General features: G+C 49.2%; 1 protein-coding gene across 5 annotated transcripts in view; it reads left to right on the top strand.

The window, feature by feature from the left end:
- MYH11 (myosin heavy chain 11) overlaps positions 1–17,025 on the top strand; it is a 156,729-nt gene that overhangs the window by 113,542 nt on the left and 26,162 nt on the right. For all 5 annotated transcript variants that reach the window (XR_010152284.1, XM_055078622.2, XM_055078625.2 and 2 more), the window contains 8 exons: positions 1,289–1,397; positions 4,636–4,767; positions 4,858–5,064; positions 6,341–6,478; positions 7,853–7,976; positions 8,921–9,092; positions 10,963–11,175; positions 13,528–13,672. Coding sequence is in view for 4 of the 5 variants with exons in the window: in XM_055078622.2 (XP_054934597.1) it covers positions 1,289–1,397; positions 4,636–4,767; positions 4,858–5,064; positions 6,341–6,478; positions 7,853–7,976; positions 8,921–9,092; positions 10,963–11,175; positions 13,528–13,672 (1,240 nt within the window). In the remaining variant the exon portion in view is untranslated. The remainder of the gene's footprint in view (positions 1–1,288; positions 1,398–4,635; positions 4,768–4,857; positions 5,065–6,340; positions 6,479–7,852; positions 7,977–8,920; positions 9,093–10,962; positions 11,176–13,527; positions 13,673–17,025) is intronic.

Below are 17,025 nucleotides of genomic sequence, written 5' to 3'. Positions count from 1 at the left end.
GTTCATTCATTGACACATGGACCCAAGATGGTCAAGGCCAGCTTTGGGAGCTCTTGGCCCTCCCGCAACAGACCTAACTTGTCAAGTTTCGTTACTAAATTCCCTGTTGCTGTCCTTCCTGGATAACTGGGGCAATTTTATTCTTAAAGTTTTCCTATGTCCAAGATGGCAGCCAAGCAGGGAAGACAGAATTACGTTCACTGTTCTATCGTTTCTCAATCTATCGATAGCCCTTAAACGGGAAGAGTGCTGGTTCAGGGTCACAGTGTGAAATTCCTAAAACAACCCAGGAGAGAATAGGTTTGACAGGGCTGGGTGTGGTAGCTGATACCTGTAATCCCAGGCACTTTGGGAGGCTGAGGCAGGAGGATTGCTTGAGCCCAGGAGTTTGAGACCAGCCTGGGCAACATGGCGAGACCCCTATCTCTATCAAAAAAAACTTTAAAAATTAGCTGGGCATGGTAGCATGTGCCCGTAGTCCCAACTACTTGGGAGGCTGAGGCAGGAGGATCATTTAAGCCCAGGAATTTGAGGCTGCAGTGAGCCATCATCACACCACTGCACTCCAGCCTGGGCCGCAGAGCCAGACCCTGTCTCTGAAAATAAATAAATAAATAAATAAGTTAGTCAGAAACAGCTGGTGCAGGCTGGGCATGGTGGCTCCTACCTGTAATCCCAGCACTTTGGGAGGCCAAGGTGGGTGGATCACCTGAGGTCAGGAGTTTGAGACCCACCTGGCCAACATGGGAAACCCCATCTCTACTAAAAATACAAAAATTAGCCAGGCATGGTTGTGGGCACCTGTAATCCAAGATACTCAGGAGGCTGAAGCAGGAGAATCACTTGAACCCCGGAGGTGGAGTTTGCAGTGAGCTGAGATCGTGCCACCGCACTCCAGCCTGGGCAACAAGAGCGAAACTCTATCTCAAAAAAAAAAAAAAGAAAAGAAAAAAAAGAAACAGCTAGTAGTGCAGCTGGGGAGTACGGGAGCCCCCTTAGGAATGATGCACATAGTTGTGTTTTCTGAGTGGTGTTTGGATCTCAGCTAAGTCCAGGGCATGTTGTGAGCCCTGGGTCTTCCTTGTCCACTGAGAAAGGCTCTGTCCTGTAGATGATTTAAGTTGTTTGCAGCCAGACAACACATGTGTCACACAGGGTTTCTGGAAGAACCTGAGCTGGGGAGAATGGGGCATGTCCCTGTGCAGGTTCAGGATGCTGCAGGGCAGGGCTCTGTTGACAGCAGGGTGAGGCTTCATGACCCCCGCACCTTCTCTTCCCCCCTCCCTAGGGCTTTTGCCAAGAGGCAGCAGCAGCTGACCGCCATGAAGGTGATTCAGAGGAACTGCGCCGCCTACCTCAAGCTGCGGAACTGGCAGTGGTGGAGGCTTTTCACCAAAGTGAGTGCTCTGCCCCAGCCCCCTTCCCAGGGGCCCCCAGCCCTGGTTCTTCACTCTGGAGCCTTCACATTTGGGACAGGAGGTGGTCGCAAGTGGGTGTGGAATGGAGGGCTCGAACTCAGACCTTGCGCATTGGCGGTTCTCTGGCCCGAGGAGGCCCTGTCCTTTGGCACATAGGCTATAGCCAGGACGTTAACACAAAGTATTAATATTTCCATCAGCACTGGAATCCCTCGTGTGGCCCATTTATAGCCACACCCACTTCCTCCGTAGCCATGGAAACCACTCTGTTCTCCAGTTCTGTAATTTTGATGGTTCAAGAATGCTGCCGGGGGCGGCGGCTCACGCCTGTAATCCCAGCACTTTGGGAGGCCGAGGCAGGTGGATCACTTGCGGTCAGGAGTTCAAAACCAGCCTGGCCAACATGGCAAAACCCCGTCTCTACTTAAAATACAAAAATTAGCTGGGTTTGGTGGCAGGCACCTGTAATCCCAGATACTCAGGAGGCTAAGGCACGAGAATCTCTTGAACTCAGGAGACAGAGGTTGCAGTGAGCCAAGATCATGCCTGCACTCCAGCCTGGGTGAAAGATTGAGACTCTGTCTCTTCTTTCTTTTTTTTTTTTATTTAAAAAAAAGGCCAGGCACGGTGGCTCACGCCTGTAATCCCAGCACTTTGGGAGGCCGAGGCGGGTGGATCACAAAGTCAAGAGATCAAGACCATCCTGGCCAAGATGGTGAAACCCTGTCTCTACTAAACGTACAAAAATTAGCTGGGCGTGGTGGCAAACGCTTGTAGTCACAGCTACTCAGGAGGCTGAGGCAAGAGAATCACTTGAACCTGGGAGGCAGAGGTTGCAGAGAGCTGAGTTCGTGCCACTGTACTGCACTCCAGCCTGGTGACAGAGCGAGACTCCGTCTCAAAAAAAAATAAAACAAATATTCTATACATGGAATTAGAGAGCATCCAGACTGTTGCATGTATCAATACTGCAGGGTTTTTTTTTTTTACTTTTTGTATTTTTTGAAATGGAGTCTCACTCTGTTACCCAGGCTGGTCTTGAACTCCTGACCTCAAGCAACCCTCCTGCTTCAGGCTCCCAAAGTGCTGGGATTACAGGCATGAGCCACCTCATCTGGCCATAGCATATTATTTTTTATTTCTGGCAGAGTCAAGGCCTCCAGAGGACTCAACTGGTTCCTGTAGTGGCACTGGTTGCATTGTCCCCATGGCACAAAGACATGCTCTGTTGCAATAGACTAGGCTTCTCCTTATATGCCCTTGAGTGTATCCACTGGTGCAAGGCTTTTTCACCAAGCAAACAGACATTGAGTGCCTGCTGTATCCCAGGCACATGCTAGGTGCTGGGGGTGCAGCTGTGAACACACACCATGGTCCCTGACCTCCATGAATATTCTAGCCGAATTGGTGGGGAGTAAACAATAAACAGATAATCACAGAGACAGATACATAATGGCAAACTGTGATAAGTGCATGAAGCAAGCTGCCGGAGTACATAGCAGGGGCTTCCTTGTGCCAGGCAGGGGCTTGAAAACAAAGAGTTAGGAGGCAGCCCAGGGAAGGACAGCAGATGCTGCTTTTTGGAAATGTTCATCCCCACTGAACCAACTTCTGAAAAACTATCCTAAGAAAATCGTCTTAGCCGGGTGTGGTGGCTCATGCCTGTAATCCCAGCACTTTGGGTGGCCAAGGCAGGAGGATCACCTGGGTTCACGAGTTCGAAACCAGCCTGGCCAACATGGCGAAACCCTATCTCTACTGAAAATACAAAAATTAGCCAGGTGTGGTGGTGGGCACCTGTAATCCCAGCTACTCAGGAGATTGAGGCAGGAGAATCACTTGAACCGAGGAGGCAGAGGTTGCAGTGAGCTGAGATCGTGCCACTGCACTCCAGCCTGGGTGACAGGGCGAGACTCCACCTGAAAAAGAGAAAAGAAAATCAAGAGTTAAGGGCATTCATTATGGCCTTATTTACAATAGCAGAATTTCCGTGTCCGGTCCTAGCTGAATGATGAGTTCAGTAATGGTTCATCTATCAATGGAATGTTTTCAGCTATTAAAATGATGGCTTTGGCTACTGAATAGGTCTGCTAAAAAAAAAAAAAAAAATGACTTCTACCTAGCTGTCTAGCTGGACACTGTGGCATGTGCCTGTAGTCCCAGCTACTCTGGAGCTGGGGCGGGAGGATCGCTTGAGGCCAGGAGTTCAAGGCTGCAGTGAGCTATGATTGTGTCACTGCACTCCAGCCTGGGTGACAAAACAAGACCATCTCTAAATAAATAAATTAACTTAAAAGATGGCTATGTAAAGTTGAAAGAATGATGTAACAGCATGGGGTAATAAATATCTTATAATTTTTTTAAAAATTTTATTTGTGGAGACAGGGTCTCACTGTGTCACCCAGGCTGGAGTGCAGTGGCACAATCGTGGCTCACTGCAGCCTCAGCCTGCAGGGTTCAAGCGATCTTCCTGCCTCAGCCCCCTCACTAGCTGGGACTACAGGCACACACCACCATGCCTGGTTACTTTTTTTTGTAGAGATGGGGTCTCATGATGTTGCCCAGGCTGGTCCCAAACTCCTGGGCTCAAGCACTTGCCTCGGCCTCCGAAAATGCTGGGATTACAGGCGTGCATCACTGTTCCTGTCTGTATCATATAATTTTAAATAATAAAAGCAGCCTCTACAACTAGGCAGCATGGTCTTAAGTCTATTTTTTAAACATAGAAAAAGAGCCAGGAAGGAAATGTAAACAATGTTAATAATGACTTTGATAGGGAGGTGGGTGGGATATGAAAGATTTTTTTTCTCCCTTTTGTCCTTGGAAGGAAGTATCACTTTTCAGCAGTAGTTCTCTGTTGGGATGGTTCTAAAGTGGGGAAGATGAGACTTTTTCCTTTCACTTTGTACCTTTTCTGGTGCTCTAATTTAGAGTTCCTCAATCTTGCCACTGTTGATATTTTGGGGTGACTAATTCTGTTGTGGGGGCTGTCCTGTGCACTGTAGGGTGTTCAGCAGCATCCCTGGCCTCTACCCACTGGATGCCAGAGGCACCCCCCATCCCAGCTGTGACAATCAGCAGTGTCTCCAGACAATATCCCCTAGTGGGGATCGGTGCGGGCAACATTGTCCCTGGCTCAGAACCACCGATCGAATTTATTATGACAACATATCCCTTTGCCACAAAAACAAATGATGGGCTAACCGTGTGTGTGCAGGTGAAGCCACTGCTGCAGGTGACACGGCAGGAGGAGGAGATGCAGGCCAAGGAGGATGAACTGCAGAAGACCAAAGAGCGGCAGCAGAAGGCAGAGAATGAGCTTAAGGAGCTGGAGCAGAAGCACTCGCAGGTACCTGTATGGATGCATGGCTGGGGTTGCTGGGGAACAGGACTTGGCCCCGTGGGGCTCACCCGCCTCCTCCCCACCACCTGCGTGCAGCTGACCGAGGAGAAGAACCTGCTACAGGAACAGCTGCAGGCAGAGACAGAGCTGTATGCAGAGGCTGAGGAGATGCGGGTGCGGCTGGCGGCCAAGAAGCAGGAGCTGGAGGAGATACTGCATGAGATGGAGGCCCGCCTGGAGGAGGAGGAAGACAGGGGCCAGCAGCTACAGGCTGAAAGGAAGAAGATGGCCCAACAGATGCTGGTAAGGTGTCACAGGGGCAGCCCGTGGTGGGTAGCAAATCACTTGACCCTCACCACAGGCCTGTGGAGGTGCATCCAGGGATATGTGTCCCTGCTGGGACAGATGATGAGACGGGGGCTTGGAGAGGGTTGGTCATCTGATCAAGGCCACACAGCTGGGATTGGGACTTGAACACAGTGAGCCCACTCTGTTCTATTGCCCTGCCTTGCATGTGCTAACCCCTTTTCTCCTAACAGCAAGCCTGAATGGAGGATAATTGTATTTGTTAGCTATTGCTACATAACAAAACATGCCAAACTCAGCAGCTAAAAATAAACAGTATTGCATAGTCAGGAATCTGAGAGTGGCTTAGGTGAGTGGTTCTGGCTGAGGGTCCGGCCTGAGGTTGCAGTCAAGGTGTTGGCTGAGGCTGCAGTCATCTGAAGGCTCATCTGGGGCTGGAGGACCCACTTCTACTTGGCTTATTCACACAGCTGTTGGAGGAGGCCTCAGTTCCTTATCATGAAGGCCTCTCCCCTCAGGGCTGCTTGAGTGTCCTTCCAATATGGCAGCAGAGTTCCCCCAGAAGGAGTGATCTGAGAGAGGAGAAAGGAAGCTGCAATGCCTTTTATAGCCTAATCTCTGAAGTTACATTCCATCGCTTCTTCCTGATTTTTGTTGTTGTTGTTAGAAGCAAATCTAACCCCCACTCAAGGGGAGGAGAATTAGGCTCCACCTTTTTGGAGTAGCAAAGAACTTGTGGATAGATTTTAAAACCACCATGGTACCTACTGTGCTCATTTTATAGATGAGGAGGTTGAGGTTCCATGAAGCAGAGCAGCTTACCCAGGTCTTTTTTTTTTTTTTTTTTTTTGAGACAGAGTCTCACTCTCTTGCCTAGGCTGGGGTGCGATGGTGCGATCTCAGCTCACTGCAACCTCTGTCTCTCGGGTTCAAGCGATTCTCCTGCCTCAGCCTCCCGAGTAGCTGGGATTACAGGAGCCCGCCACCATGCCTGGCTAATTTTTTTTTGTATTTTTAGTAGAGACGGGGTTTCACCATGTTGGCCAGGCTGGTCTTGAATTCCTGACCTCAAGTGATCCACCCACCTCGGCCTCCAAAAGTGCTGGGATTACAGGTGTGAGCCACCGCGCCCAGGCCTTTATTTCTTCCCTTTAGGAGGCTACAGAGTTCTGGGCATCTTCAGGCCTAGCCCCTGTATTCATTAGTCCCCAGATCACCACGAGAGTAAATCTGTTATAACCAAAGCTGTTACTCTTTTCCCTCCACAACAAAGGACCTTGAAGAACAGCTGGAGGAGGAGGAAGCTGCCAGGCAGAAGCTGCAACTTGAGAAGGTCACGGCTGAGGCCAAGATCAAGAAACTGGAGGATGAGATCCTGGTCATGGATGATCAGAACAATAAACTGTCAAAAGTGAGTAGGGGCCGGGTGCAGTGGCTCACGCCTATAATCCGAGCACTTTGGGAGGCCAAGGTATGTGGATCACTTGAGGCCAGGAGTTTGAGACTAGCCTGGCCAACAGGGTGAAACTCCATCTCTACTAAAAATACAAAGATTAGCCAGGTGTGGTGGCCGGTGTCTGTAATCCCAGCTACTTGGGAGGCTGAGGCAGGAGAATCACTTGAACCTGGGAGGTAGAGGTTGCAGTGAGCTGAGATCGTGCCACTGCACTGCAGCCTGGGTGACACAGTGACTCTGTCTCAAAAAAAAAAAAAAGTGGAATCAAGTTTCTGCATTAAAAACAACAGGCTTACCAGGATCAGGGAGATTTTGGGGATTTGGGACTTTCAGTTCTCAAAGCAGAAAAGCCCTTAGAAAACCAGGACAAGCTGGTCACCATAGTCAGTAGTCACTAACCAGCCCCACAAGGGTGACCTGCTTTTAGTTCTTTGAGCTGGATGTCAGCTTGGCCCCTACTGTGAGCCAGGCTCTGTGTTAGATGCAGGTATGCATGGTGAAGGAGGACCCTTCCCTTGTGGGGTTTATAGTAGTGAGATGGCAAATAATCGTCATTTACCATGGTGATCAGGGCTCTGAAGGAAACGTTCACCATATTTTAAGAGTGCAGCAGGCCTGGTGCGGTGGCTCATGCCTGCAATCCCAGCACTTTGGGAGGCTGAGGCAAGTGGATTACCTGAGGTCAGGAGTTGGAGACCAGCCTGGCCAACACAGTAAAACCCCATCTCTACTAAAAATACAAAAAATTAGTTGGGTGTGTTGGTGGTCGCCTGTAGTCCCAGCTACTCGGGAGGCTGAGGCAGGAGAATCACTTGAACGTGGGAGGCAGAGGTTGCAGTGAGCTGAGATAGCGCCACTGCACTCCACCCTGGGCGACAGAGTGAGACTCTGTCTCAAAAAAAAAAAAAAAAAAGAATACGGCAGTGGGGGATAGAGGAAGGGTATTCATGGAAGACTTCCTGGAGGAGGTGACATTTAAGCAGACACTTAAAGATGAAGGAGCAGTTAGAGGGGAGTAGAAGAGCATCTCAGCTGGTTGGCCCACTGTGCAAAGGCCCTGGGGCAGGGAAGAGCTGGCCAGTGGCAGGAATGGAAGGAGGGTACCTTTAGCTGACCATACAATGTGAGGGACAAACTGGCACGAGATGAGAAATGGCCAGTTCTTGGAAATTGTTATGGGACTTCTCTTTACCATTTAAAACTCTAGTTGTATTTTGTTATAATGTGGGTTTTTCTTTCAACTGTTTACATGGAAATCACTAAAAGTGAAACATAGATTCTAGAGAAAAGAAAAATCCTAAAGCTATCTCTTTCTCTTTCCCCAAAAAGGAACGAAAACTCCTTGAGGAGAGGATTAGTGACTTAACGACAAATCTTGCAGAAGAGGAAGAAAAGGCCAAGAATCTTACCAAGCTGAAAAACAAGCATGAATCTATGATTTCAGAACTGGAAGGTAAACCAGCTACCAAGAGATTTATTTTTATTTTATTTTATTATTTTTTTTAGAGATGAGGTCTTGCTCTGTTGCCCAGGCTGCAGTGCAATGGTGCGATCATGGCTCACTGCAGCCCGAAACTCCTAAGCTCCAGTGATCCTCCTGCCTCAGCCTCCTGAGTAGCTGAGACTACAGGCGTGCATCACCACACCCAGCTAATTTTTTTTTATTTTTTATTTTGTAGAGATGGGGTTTCACTATGATGCTCAGTCTAGTCTCAAACTCCTGGGCCCAAGCAGTCCTCCCACCTTGGCCTCCCAAAGTGCTGGGATTATAGGCATGAGCCACTATTCCTGGGCTTGAATGGGTATTTTTAAAAGCAGGAAAATCAGAAAGGAAATTTGAGGATGGCAGATCATCCCATGAGTGACAACTAACTCTATGCCACCTCTCGAAATCACCCTTAGTCATCACACGCACTAATAATATGATAAAAGGGCTGGGTGCGGTGGCTCTCGCCTGTAATCCCAGCACTTTGGGAGGCCGAGGTGGGCGGATCACGAGGTCAGGAGTTGGAGACCAGCCTGGCCAACATGGTGAAACCCTGTCTCAAAATACAAAAATTAGCCAGGCGTGGTGGCGGGCGCCTGTAATCCCAGCTACTCGGGAGGCTGAGGCAGAAGAATTGCTTGAACCCGGGAGGCGGAGGTTGCAGTGAGCTGAGATTGCGCCATCGCACTCCAGCCTGGGCAACAAGAGCAAAACTCCATCTCAACTAATAAGAATAATATGACAATATAAGGTGCTGTTCATCGGGAGATGATGGTCCAGACCGTGACTATGAAGGTTACTGATTGGGGGATGTGTTCATCTCCTCCGGGTAAAATGCCTGGGCAGGAAGGCTCATTTCCGGGCATCTCTCTGGGGCCTCCCCTTCCTGAAGAGCACCTTGGTTTTTGCAGTGCGGCTAAAGAAGGAAGAGAAGAGCCGGCAGGAGCTGGAGAAGCTGAAACGGAAGCTGGAGGGTGATGCCAGCGACTTCCACGAGCAGATCGCTGACCTCCAGGCGCAGATCGCAGAGCTCAAGATGCAGCTGGCCAAGAAGGAGGAGGAGCTGCAGGCGGCCCTGGCCAGGTAGCGGGGCTGGCAAGGGGCATTTGCTGTGTGTCCATGTATCCCCTGGGCCCCTGCTCATCCGCTCATTCCAAGTGGCTGTCTTGGTCAAGGTGGCCCCAGGCCCTTGGCATGAACTTCGTTTCCCAGGCCAGGCCTCCCACAAGCCTTCCCGACCCTGTTCACTCCCCCAGATCCTCACCTTCGACTTTCTTCTCTTCCCTACAAACACATCATGTCTTTGCAGTTGATCTCACCTACTCCCATGGTGTTGCTGCTGCCTCTTTGACATCCAGGCTTTTCTCATCTAGACCCCCTTCTGAATTTCCGATTGCCCAATGAGTCAATTTCCACTGTCATCTCAAACACCCCTGTCTAAGGCGGGAATGACCTTCCTTTCCCCAGCCCCTCCCTCTAAGGGCCCTCTTTTTTGTGAACACCAGTCTCCTCCTTTGTTTCTGCTGACCCACAGCAAGCAGCAACCTTCAGATTCTGCCAGTCCTTCTAAATGTCCCCCACCCATTTCCTCTGGTTTTTCCCTCTTCCTGGCTCTTAGCTGGATTTACACTAATGCTAATACTGCAGCAGCCACTATGAATGATTATTTACCTGCTCACTCGGTGCTAAGTTCTTTTCAAGCAATACCTTTGCAGACACCTGGCCAGGTGTACTGCCGGTGTCTTTGAGGAGGAAGCTGAGCCTCCTAGGGGTAACGCAACAGGAGCAATGTTATTGCTTCTAAGAGGCAGAGCTGGGATTTAAGCCTCAAAGCTTTCTGATTGATCCCCTGGCCTGGCTCTTTTGTCGGCCAATTTGTGCTATGTTGACAGTGCTACGGTGATGAACGGAAAGCATCTCTCTGGGGCAGGAACCTGCTCACAAAACTTTGCTGGCTGGATGCAGTGGCTCACGCCTGTAATCTCAGCACTTTGGGAAGCCGAGGTGGGGGGATTGCTTGAGGCCAGCAGTTTGAGACCAACATGGGCAACATAGCAAGACCCTGTCCCTACAAAAAGTTAAAAAATGAGCCAGGCATGGTGGTGTGTGCCTGTAGTCCCAGCTACTCAGGAGGCTGAGATGGGAGGATCACTTGAGCCCAGGAGGTTGAGGCTAAAGTGAGCTATGATCATGCCACTGCACTCCAGCCTGGGCAACAGAGCAAGACCCTGTCTCAAAACAATAATAACAACAAAACAAAAACCTAACTTCACTGGCTTACTAGGGAAAATCCAGTTTCCTTAGCCTCACCCTCAGAGCCCATCCACCCTCTGCAGTCTCACCCCAACCCAACTATTTCACTTTCTCTCTTGTTGCTGCCCTTTCACAAGTACAGTAAAATCAAAGTGCTTGCCTCTCCTGCAGCATTCTGCCATTTAACAGGGCTTCTTGCAGCCCACCTTGATCTCTGGTCACCACCTCCACCAGATGCAGAGCCCCAGTCTGAATATCCCCCGCAAGCAGTGGCTGGCCAAATGCTGTGCATGGGGCGGGTACTCAGTCACTGAGCAAATGCAGAAAGAACAGACAGTTGCCAGGGAAGAAGAACTGTCCAACATTGAGAAAGCATCTACACAGTCCCTACTGTGACCAGGTACCTTGCCAGTCTGGGGTCAATGCTTTGCATTCTTGCACACACATGCACACACGTGCATACACACGTACACACACCCATGCACATGTACAACCTGTTTTGATGTCAGACCTTGGCACTCACATCCTATGTTAATCTCATATAGTCTGGCATGTCAAGAAGCAGACCTGGGCACATGGATAGAAGGTGTTTGATGTCTCTGCAACATAACTGTCTGGTCCCAGAAAAGTTTTTGGCCACATTGTAAGAGAGGAAACCAAGGGACCTGGGGGTTCATTCTGGTGGGTCTCTCCCTGGAAGGCTTGACGATGAAATTGCTCAGAAGAACAATGCCCTGAAGAAGATCCGGGAGCTGGAGGGCCACATCTCAGACCTCCAGGAGGACCTGGACTCAGAGCGGGCCGCCAGGAACAAGGCTGAAAAGCAGAAGCGAGACCTCGGCGAGGAGCTGGAGGCCCTAAAGACAGAGCTGGAAGACACGCTGGACAGCACAGCCACTCAGCAGGAGCTCAGGTGAGGGGCCCATCAATCCCACCATCCTGCTATCCCACTGCACCAATGGGATGGGGGCAGAAGAGGGGACAAACCCAAAGCAAATCATGCATCAGCCCCTGTGCATTTACCTTCCTGGCCGCGGTTTGCTTTAACTTATAGAAGCATGGTTGGTTGTTTCTTTTTTCTTTTTCTTTTTTTTTTTTTTTTTGAGGCAGTCTGGCTTTGTTGCCTAGGCTGGAGTGCAGTTGTGCCATCTTGGCTCACTGCAACCTCCACCTCTGAGATTTAAGCGATTCTCATGCCTCAGCCTCCCGAGTAGCTGGGATTACAGGTATGCGCCACCACACCCGGCTAATTTTTTGTTTTTAGTAGAGATGGAGTTTTGCCATGTTGCCCAGGCTGGACTTGAACTCCTGGCCTCAAGTGATCCACCCACTTCCGCCTCCCAAACTGCTGGTATTACTTGTGTGAGCCACTGCACCCGACCCTCATCATCTTATTTCTCATCAGAAGAGTAGTATATACCAGGGATGTACAATCTTTTGGCTTCCCTTGGCCACATTGGAAGAAAAAGATTTGTCTTGGGCCACACATAAAATACACTAACACTAATAATAGCTGATCAACTAAAAAAATTTTACAAATTGGAAAAAACATCTCATACTGTTTTAAGAAAGTTTATGACTCTGTGTCAGGCTGCATTCAAAACCATCCTCATTGGTAAGCTTGGATATACTCAGAGAACAATTTGAAAACTATAGAAAAGCAGACATAAAAAAAAAATCACCTTTAGGGTCGGGCTCACGCCTATAATCTCAGCACTTTGGGAGGCCAAAGACAGGTGGATCACTTGAGGTCAGGAGTTCAAGACCAGCCTGGCCAACATGGTGAAACCCTGTCTCTACTATAAATCCAAAAATTACCTGGGCGTGGTGGCGCATGCCTGTAAATCCCAGCTACTCAGGAGGCTGAGGCAGTAGAGTCACTTGAATCTGGGAGGCAGAGGTTGCAGTGAGCTGAGATCGCACCATCGCACTCCAGCCTGGGTGACAGAGTGAGTGAGACTCCATCTCAAAAAAAAACAAAAAACAAAAAAATCACCCTTAGTCACACCAGTTAACATTCTTGAGAAATTCCTTCCTGTCTGTTTGTGTGTGTATCAGTCAGTCCCCAAGCTCCAATTCCCAAGTATGTGTGTGTATCACTTTTGTGTTAAATTTTAAAAATAAAATTGATCAGATTGGTTTTCAATTGAAGATTCACTTCAAATGAACAAACAATAACAAACTGCCTGCCAGATCACGAATCCTGACTCTAGTGAAACTAGGTCATTGATTCATTCAGTAAACACATAAATGTATTTTGATGCAATCTGTGGTGTTGGCATAGCATATATCACAGCATATAGCTATGCTAGCTGTGCCAACACCATATACCCTGGGGTTTACTTCCCCCACTTTGGGTTTTGTGCAGTGTCACATGCACATAGAGCACAGCGTTCTGCTCCCTTGCCGCCTGGCCTTTGATACAGAAGAGCCCAGTGCATGGGCCAGGTATGGTGGCTCATGCCTGTAATCCCAGCACTTTGGGAGGCTGAGGCGGGTGGATCACCTGAGGTCAGGAGTTTGAAACCAGCCTGACCAACATGGTGAAACCCGTCTCTACTAAAAATATAAAATTAGCCGGGCGTGGTGGTGGGCACCTGTAATCCCAGCTACTTAGGAGGCCGAGGCAGGAGAATCGCTTGAACCCGGGAGGTGGAGGTTGCAGGGAGCCAAGATTGCGCTGTTGCACTCCAGCCTGGGCAACAGGAGTGAAACTCCATCTCAAAAACAAACAAACAAAACCATGGACTCAAGGTCAAGGTTTAGCTTCTAATTCTGGCTCCATCACACAATGGTTGTGACACCATGGGTAAAACTGCTTACCCTCTCTTAGCCTTAGTTTCCTCATTTGTAAAATGGAAATAATAACACACCTGCCTCTTTGGGTCGCTCTGAGGATTAGATGATGTATATAAAAAACTTAGCTCAGGGCCTGGCGTATAGTAACTGCTCATTAAATAAGAGCCAACATTAATATTTAAGCAAAATTTTGCAGTTCACAGACATCCTTTCAATTCTATTACTTTGTGTATTTGTTTGCCAGTCATTACAGATGTCCTAGGCAGGTGATATGCTCCACATTTTGCAGCTGAGGAAATTTTAGGTCCAGAGATGTTAGGTGAATGACCCAAGGTCACACAGCTAGAGAGGGGTGGTGATGAGGATTGCAGCTCTGGGTCCTGGAAGAGCTCTCATTCTTTTGCACGGCACTGAGATGACCCTCTGTCTCCACCCAACTGCCATTCACTGTGTTCCTCCCACCAAGGGCCAAGAGGGAGCAGGAGGTGACGGTGCTGAAGAAGGCCCTGGATGAAGAGACGCGGTCCCATGAGGCTCAGGTCCAGGAGATGAGGCAGAAACACGCACAGGCGGTGGAGGAGCTCACAGAGCAGCTTGAGCAGTTCAAGAGGGTAAGTGGTGATGCTTTTTGGTGATGACACATAAGAGTGACATCAGCAGCCTCAAATTACTACAGGTCAGGGTCTGCATAAAGACAAAAAACAAGTTACATAAGATTCTAATGATGATGATAGCAGCTTATATTTATTTACAAAATGCTTCCCATACAGGCTGGGTGAGGTGGCTCACACCTGTAATCCCAGTACTTGGGGAGGCTGAGGAGGGAGGATCGCTTGAGCTCAGGAGTTGGAGACCAGCCTGGGCAACATAGTGAGACCTTGTTTCTACTAAAATTTTAAAAAAGTAGGCCAGGCGTGGTGGCTCAAGCCTGTAATCCCAGCACTGTGGGAGGCCAAACCGGGTGGATCACCTGAGGTCAGGAGTTCGAGACCAGCCTGGCCAACGTGGCGAAACCCTATCTCTACTACAAATACAAAAAATTAGCCGGGCGCGGTGGTGCATGCCTGTAATCCCAGCTACTTGGGAGGCTGAGGCAGGAGAATCACTTGAACCCAGGAGGCAGAGGTTGCAGTGAGCAGAGATCATGCCATTGCACTCCAGCCTGAGCAACAGAGCAGGATTCCATCTCAAAACATAAAAATAAATAAAATATTGGCCAGGCCTGGTAGTGCATTCCTGTGGTCCCAGCTATTTGGGAGGCTGAGGTGGGAGGATCGTTTGAGCCTAGGAGGTTGAGGCTGCAGTGAGCCCTGTCGTGCCACTGCACTCTAGCCTGGACGACACAGTGAGACCTTAATCAAACAATAAAAATAGGCTGGGCACGGTGGCTCACCATGTCTGTAATCCCAGCAATTTGGGAGGCAAGGCGGGCAGATCACTTGAGCTCAGGAGTTCGAGACCAGCCTGGTCAGCATGGTGAAACCCCATCTCTACCAAAAATATAGAGAATTAGCTGGGTGTGGTGGCATGTGCCTGTAATCTTAGCTACTCGGGAGGCTGAGGCAGGACAATCACTTGGACCCAGGAGGAAGAGGTTGCAGTGAGCTCAGATCGTGCCACTGCACTCCAGTCTGGGTGACAGAGTGAGCCGCCATCTCAAAAAAAGAAAAAAAAAAATGAATGAATAGAAATGCTTCTCATACAGTATGTCAATTAATCTTCACAACCACCCTGTGAGACGTGTACTGTTAAACTCATTTTACAAGCAAAGAAACTGAGGTCCAAGGTGCCTAGAGGTGAAGAGACTTACCCAAGGTCACACTGCTGGTAAGTGACAGAGCCATGATTTGCACCCAAACAGTCTGGTCCTAGACCCCACTTTCTGGCCTCTACAGGACTGAAGGCCTATAGGATGGGTGGGGCCTATCAATATACTGCCCTTCAGGGATAAGCAAAGGTGTAACAACACTTTCAGGGAGATTTAAATGAAACTTAAAACTGGGATCATTCTATCCACTTTAATTTCTCTGCAGACTGGAGGAAGGCCAGGCATGGCGGCTCATGCCTCCCGTAATCCTAACACTTTGGGAGGCCAAGGAGGGAGGATTGCTTGAGCCCAGGACTTTCAGATCAGCCTGGGCAACATAGCGATTTTTCTTTTGTAAAAAAAAAAGACTGGAGGAAACTTGTCATTATTTTATTTCAATGGCAGAACAGCTCTCTCCGGCATAATTTGAGAATGACTAGGTCAAATCACTCTCCCGTTGTTGGAACTCTTTGCGGTGTATGGGAGTGGGAGCTGGTAAATAGCAGTACCGAATGCTGAATCTTGGGTGCTCTTCTCTCCTTTGGGGTAGTGCCTGTGCTTCATTCCCCAGGGTAAGTTTTTTAGCTTGCGACCTTCGGCCAGATTGTTTTCCTGAAAGCCTGAGTTACATTACCCTCAGCGTTGCAGCTCCTCCACATCCCCTTCAGTGGAAGCTTTTGGCTCTGCTAGATTAAGTGGGTGCAGCATTGCCTAAAAATTTTGGGGAATTTGCATTTGGTTCTATCACTAGTGTATTGGTCCGTTGTTGCACTGCTCTACAGAAATACCCAAGATTGGATTGTTTGTTTATTTTTTGAGCAGTGGAGTCTTACTCTGTCACTCAGGCTGGAGTTCAGTGGCGTGATCTTGACTCACTGCAAACTCCACCTCCTGGGTTCAAATGATTCTCCTGCCTCAGCCTCCCAAGTAGCTGGGACTACAGGCACACACCACCATGCCCGGCTAATTTTTTTTTTTTTTTTTAGTAGAGATGGGGTTTTGCCATGTTGGCCAGGCTGATCTTGAACTCCTGACCTCAGGTGATCCACCTGCCTTGGCCTTCCAAAGTGCTGAGATGACAGGTGTGAGCCACTGCACCCACCCTGAGATTGGGTAATTTCTAAAGAAGAGAGGTTTAATTGGCTCACGGTTCTGCAGGCTGTACAGAAAGCATACCAGCTTCTGCTTCTGGGGAGGCCTCAGGAAACTTACCATCATGGTGGAAGGCAACGGGGAAGCAGGCATGTTTTACATGACCAGAGCAGGCAGAAGAGAGAGAATGGGGAGCTGCCAGACACTTTTAAACAACCAGATCTCATGAGGGCAGCATCAAAGGGATGGTGCTAAACCATTAGAAACTGCCCCCAAAGGCCGGGCGAGGTGGCTCATGCTTGTAATCCCAGCACTTTGGGAGGCCGAGATGGGCGGATCACCAAGTCAGGAGTTCAAGACTAGCCTGACCAACATAGTGAAACCCCATCTCTACTAAAAATACATAAAATTAGGCTGGGTGCAGTGGCTCACGCCTGTAATCCCAGCACTTTGGGAGCCCGAGGCAGGCAGATCACCTGAGGTCAGGAGTTTGAGACCAGTCTGGCCAACATGGCAAAACCCCGTCTCTACTAAAAATACAAAAATTAGCTGGACGTGGTGGTGGTCGCCTGTAATCCCAGCTACTTGGGAGGCTGAGACATGAAAATCACTTGAACCCAGGAGGTAAAGGTTGCAGTGAGCCAAGATTGTGCCACTGCACCCCAGCCTGGGCAACAGAGTGAGACTCCGTTTCCAAAAAAAAAAAAAAAAAAAATTATGGTTGGAAGAGTGAGGCCCCAGACAGAATCACTGACCCTCCCCATGCTTGGGGTTCATTAGACGTGAACAGGAGCTAGAAGCCAAGCCCATTCCCAGCCAGGCCTCTTTGGGAAGACGCAGTTATTAAGACCACCAGCAGACGGCATGTCCATTACTGACCCACACAAAGCAGGTAGAGGTGCAAACCTCTGCCCATCTCAGGTGCGGGGAAACAGAGGCCTTTGCCTCTAACAACTTGAATTCTGATGTAGAGACCTGGTTCCAAGTGCTTGTGGGGGAAACGTTTAACATCAGCTCCTACCTGGGCTCCCCAGGCCCTCGTGCGGTTTGGCCCCAGTTCTGGGG

The sequence above is a fragment of the Pan troglodytes genome, chromosome 18, assembly GCF_028858775.2.
Source record: "Pan troglodytes isolate AG18354 chromosome 18, NHGRI_mPanTro3-v2.0_pri, whole genome shotgun sequence".
In the NCBI taxonomy this organism is placed as follows: Eukaryota; Metazoa; Chordata; class Mammalia; order Primates; family Hominidae; genus Pan; species Pan troglodytes.
This window is presented reverse-complemented; position numbering and strand designations above follow the sequence as displayed.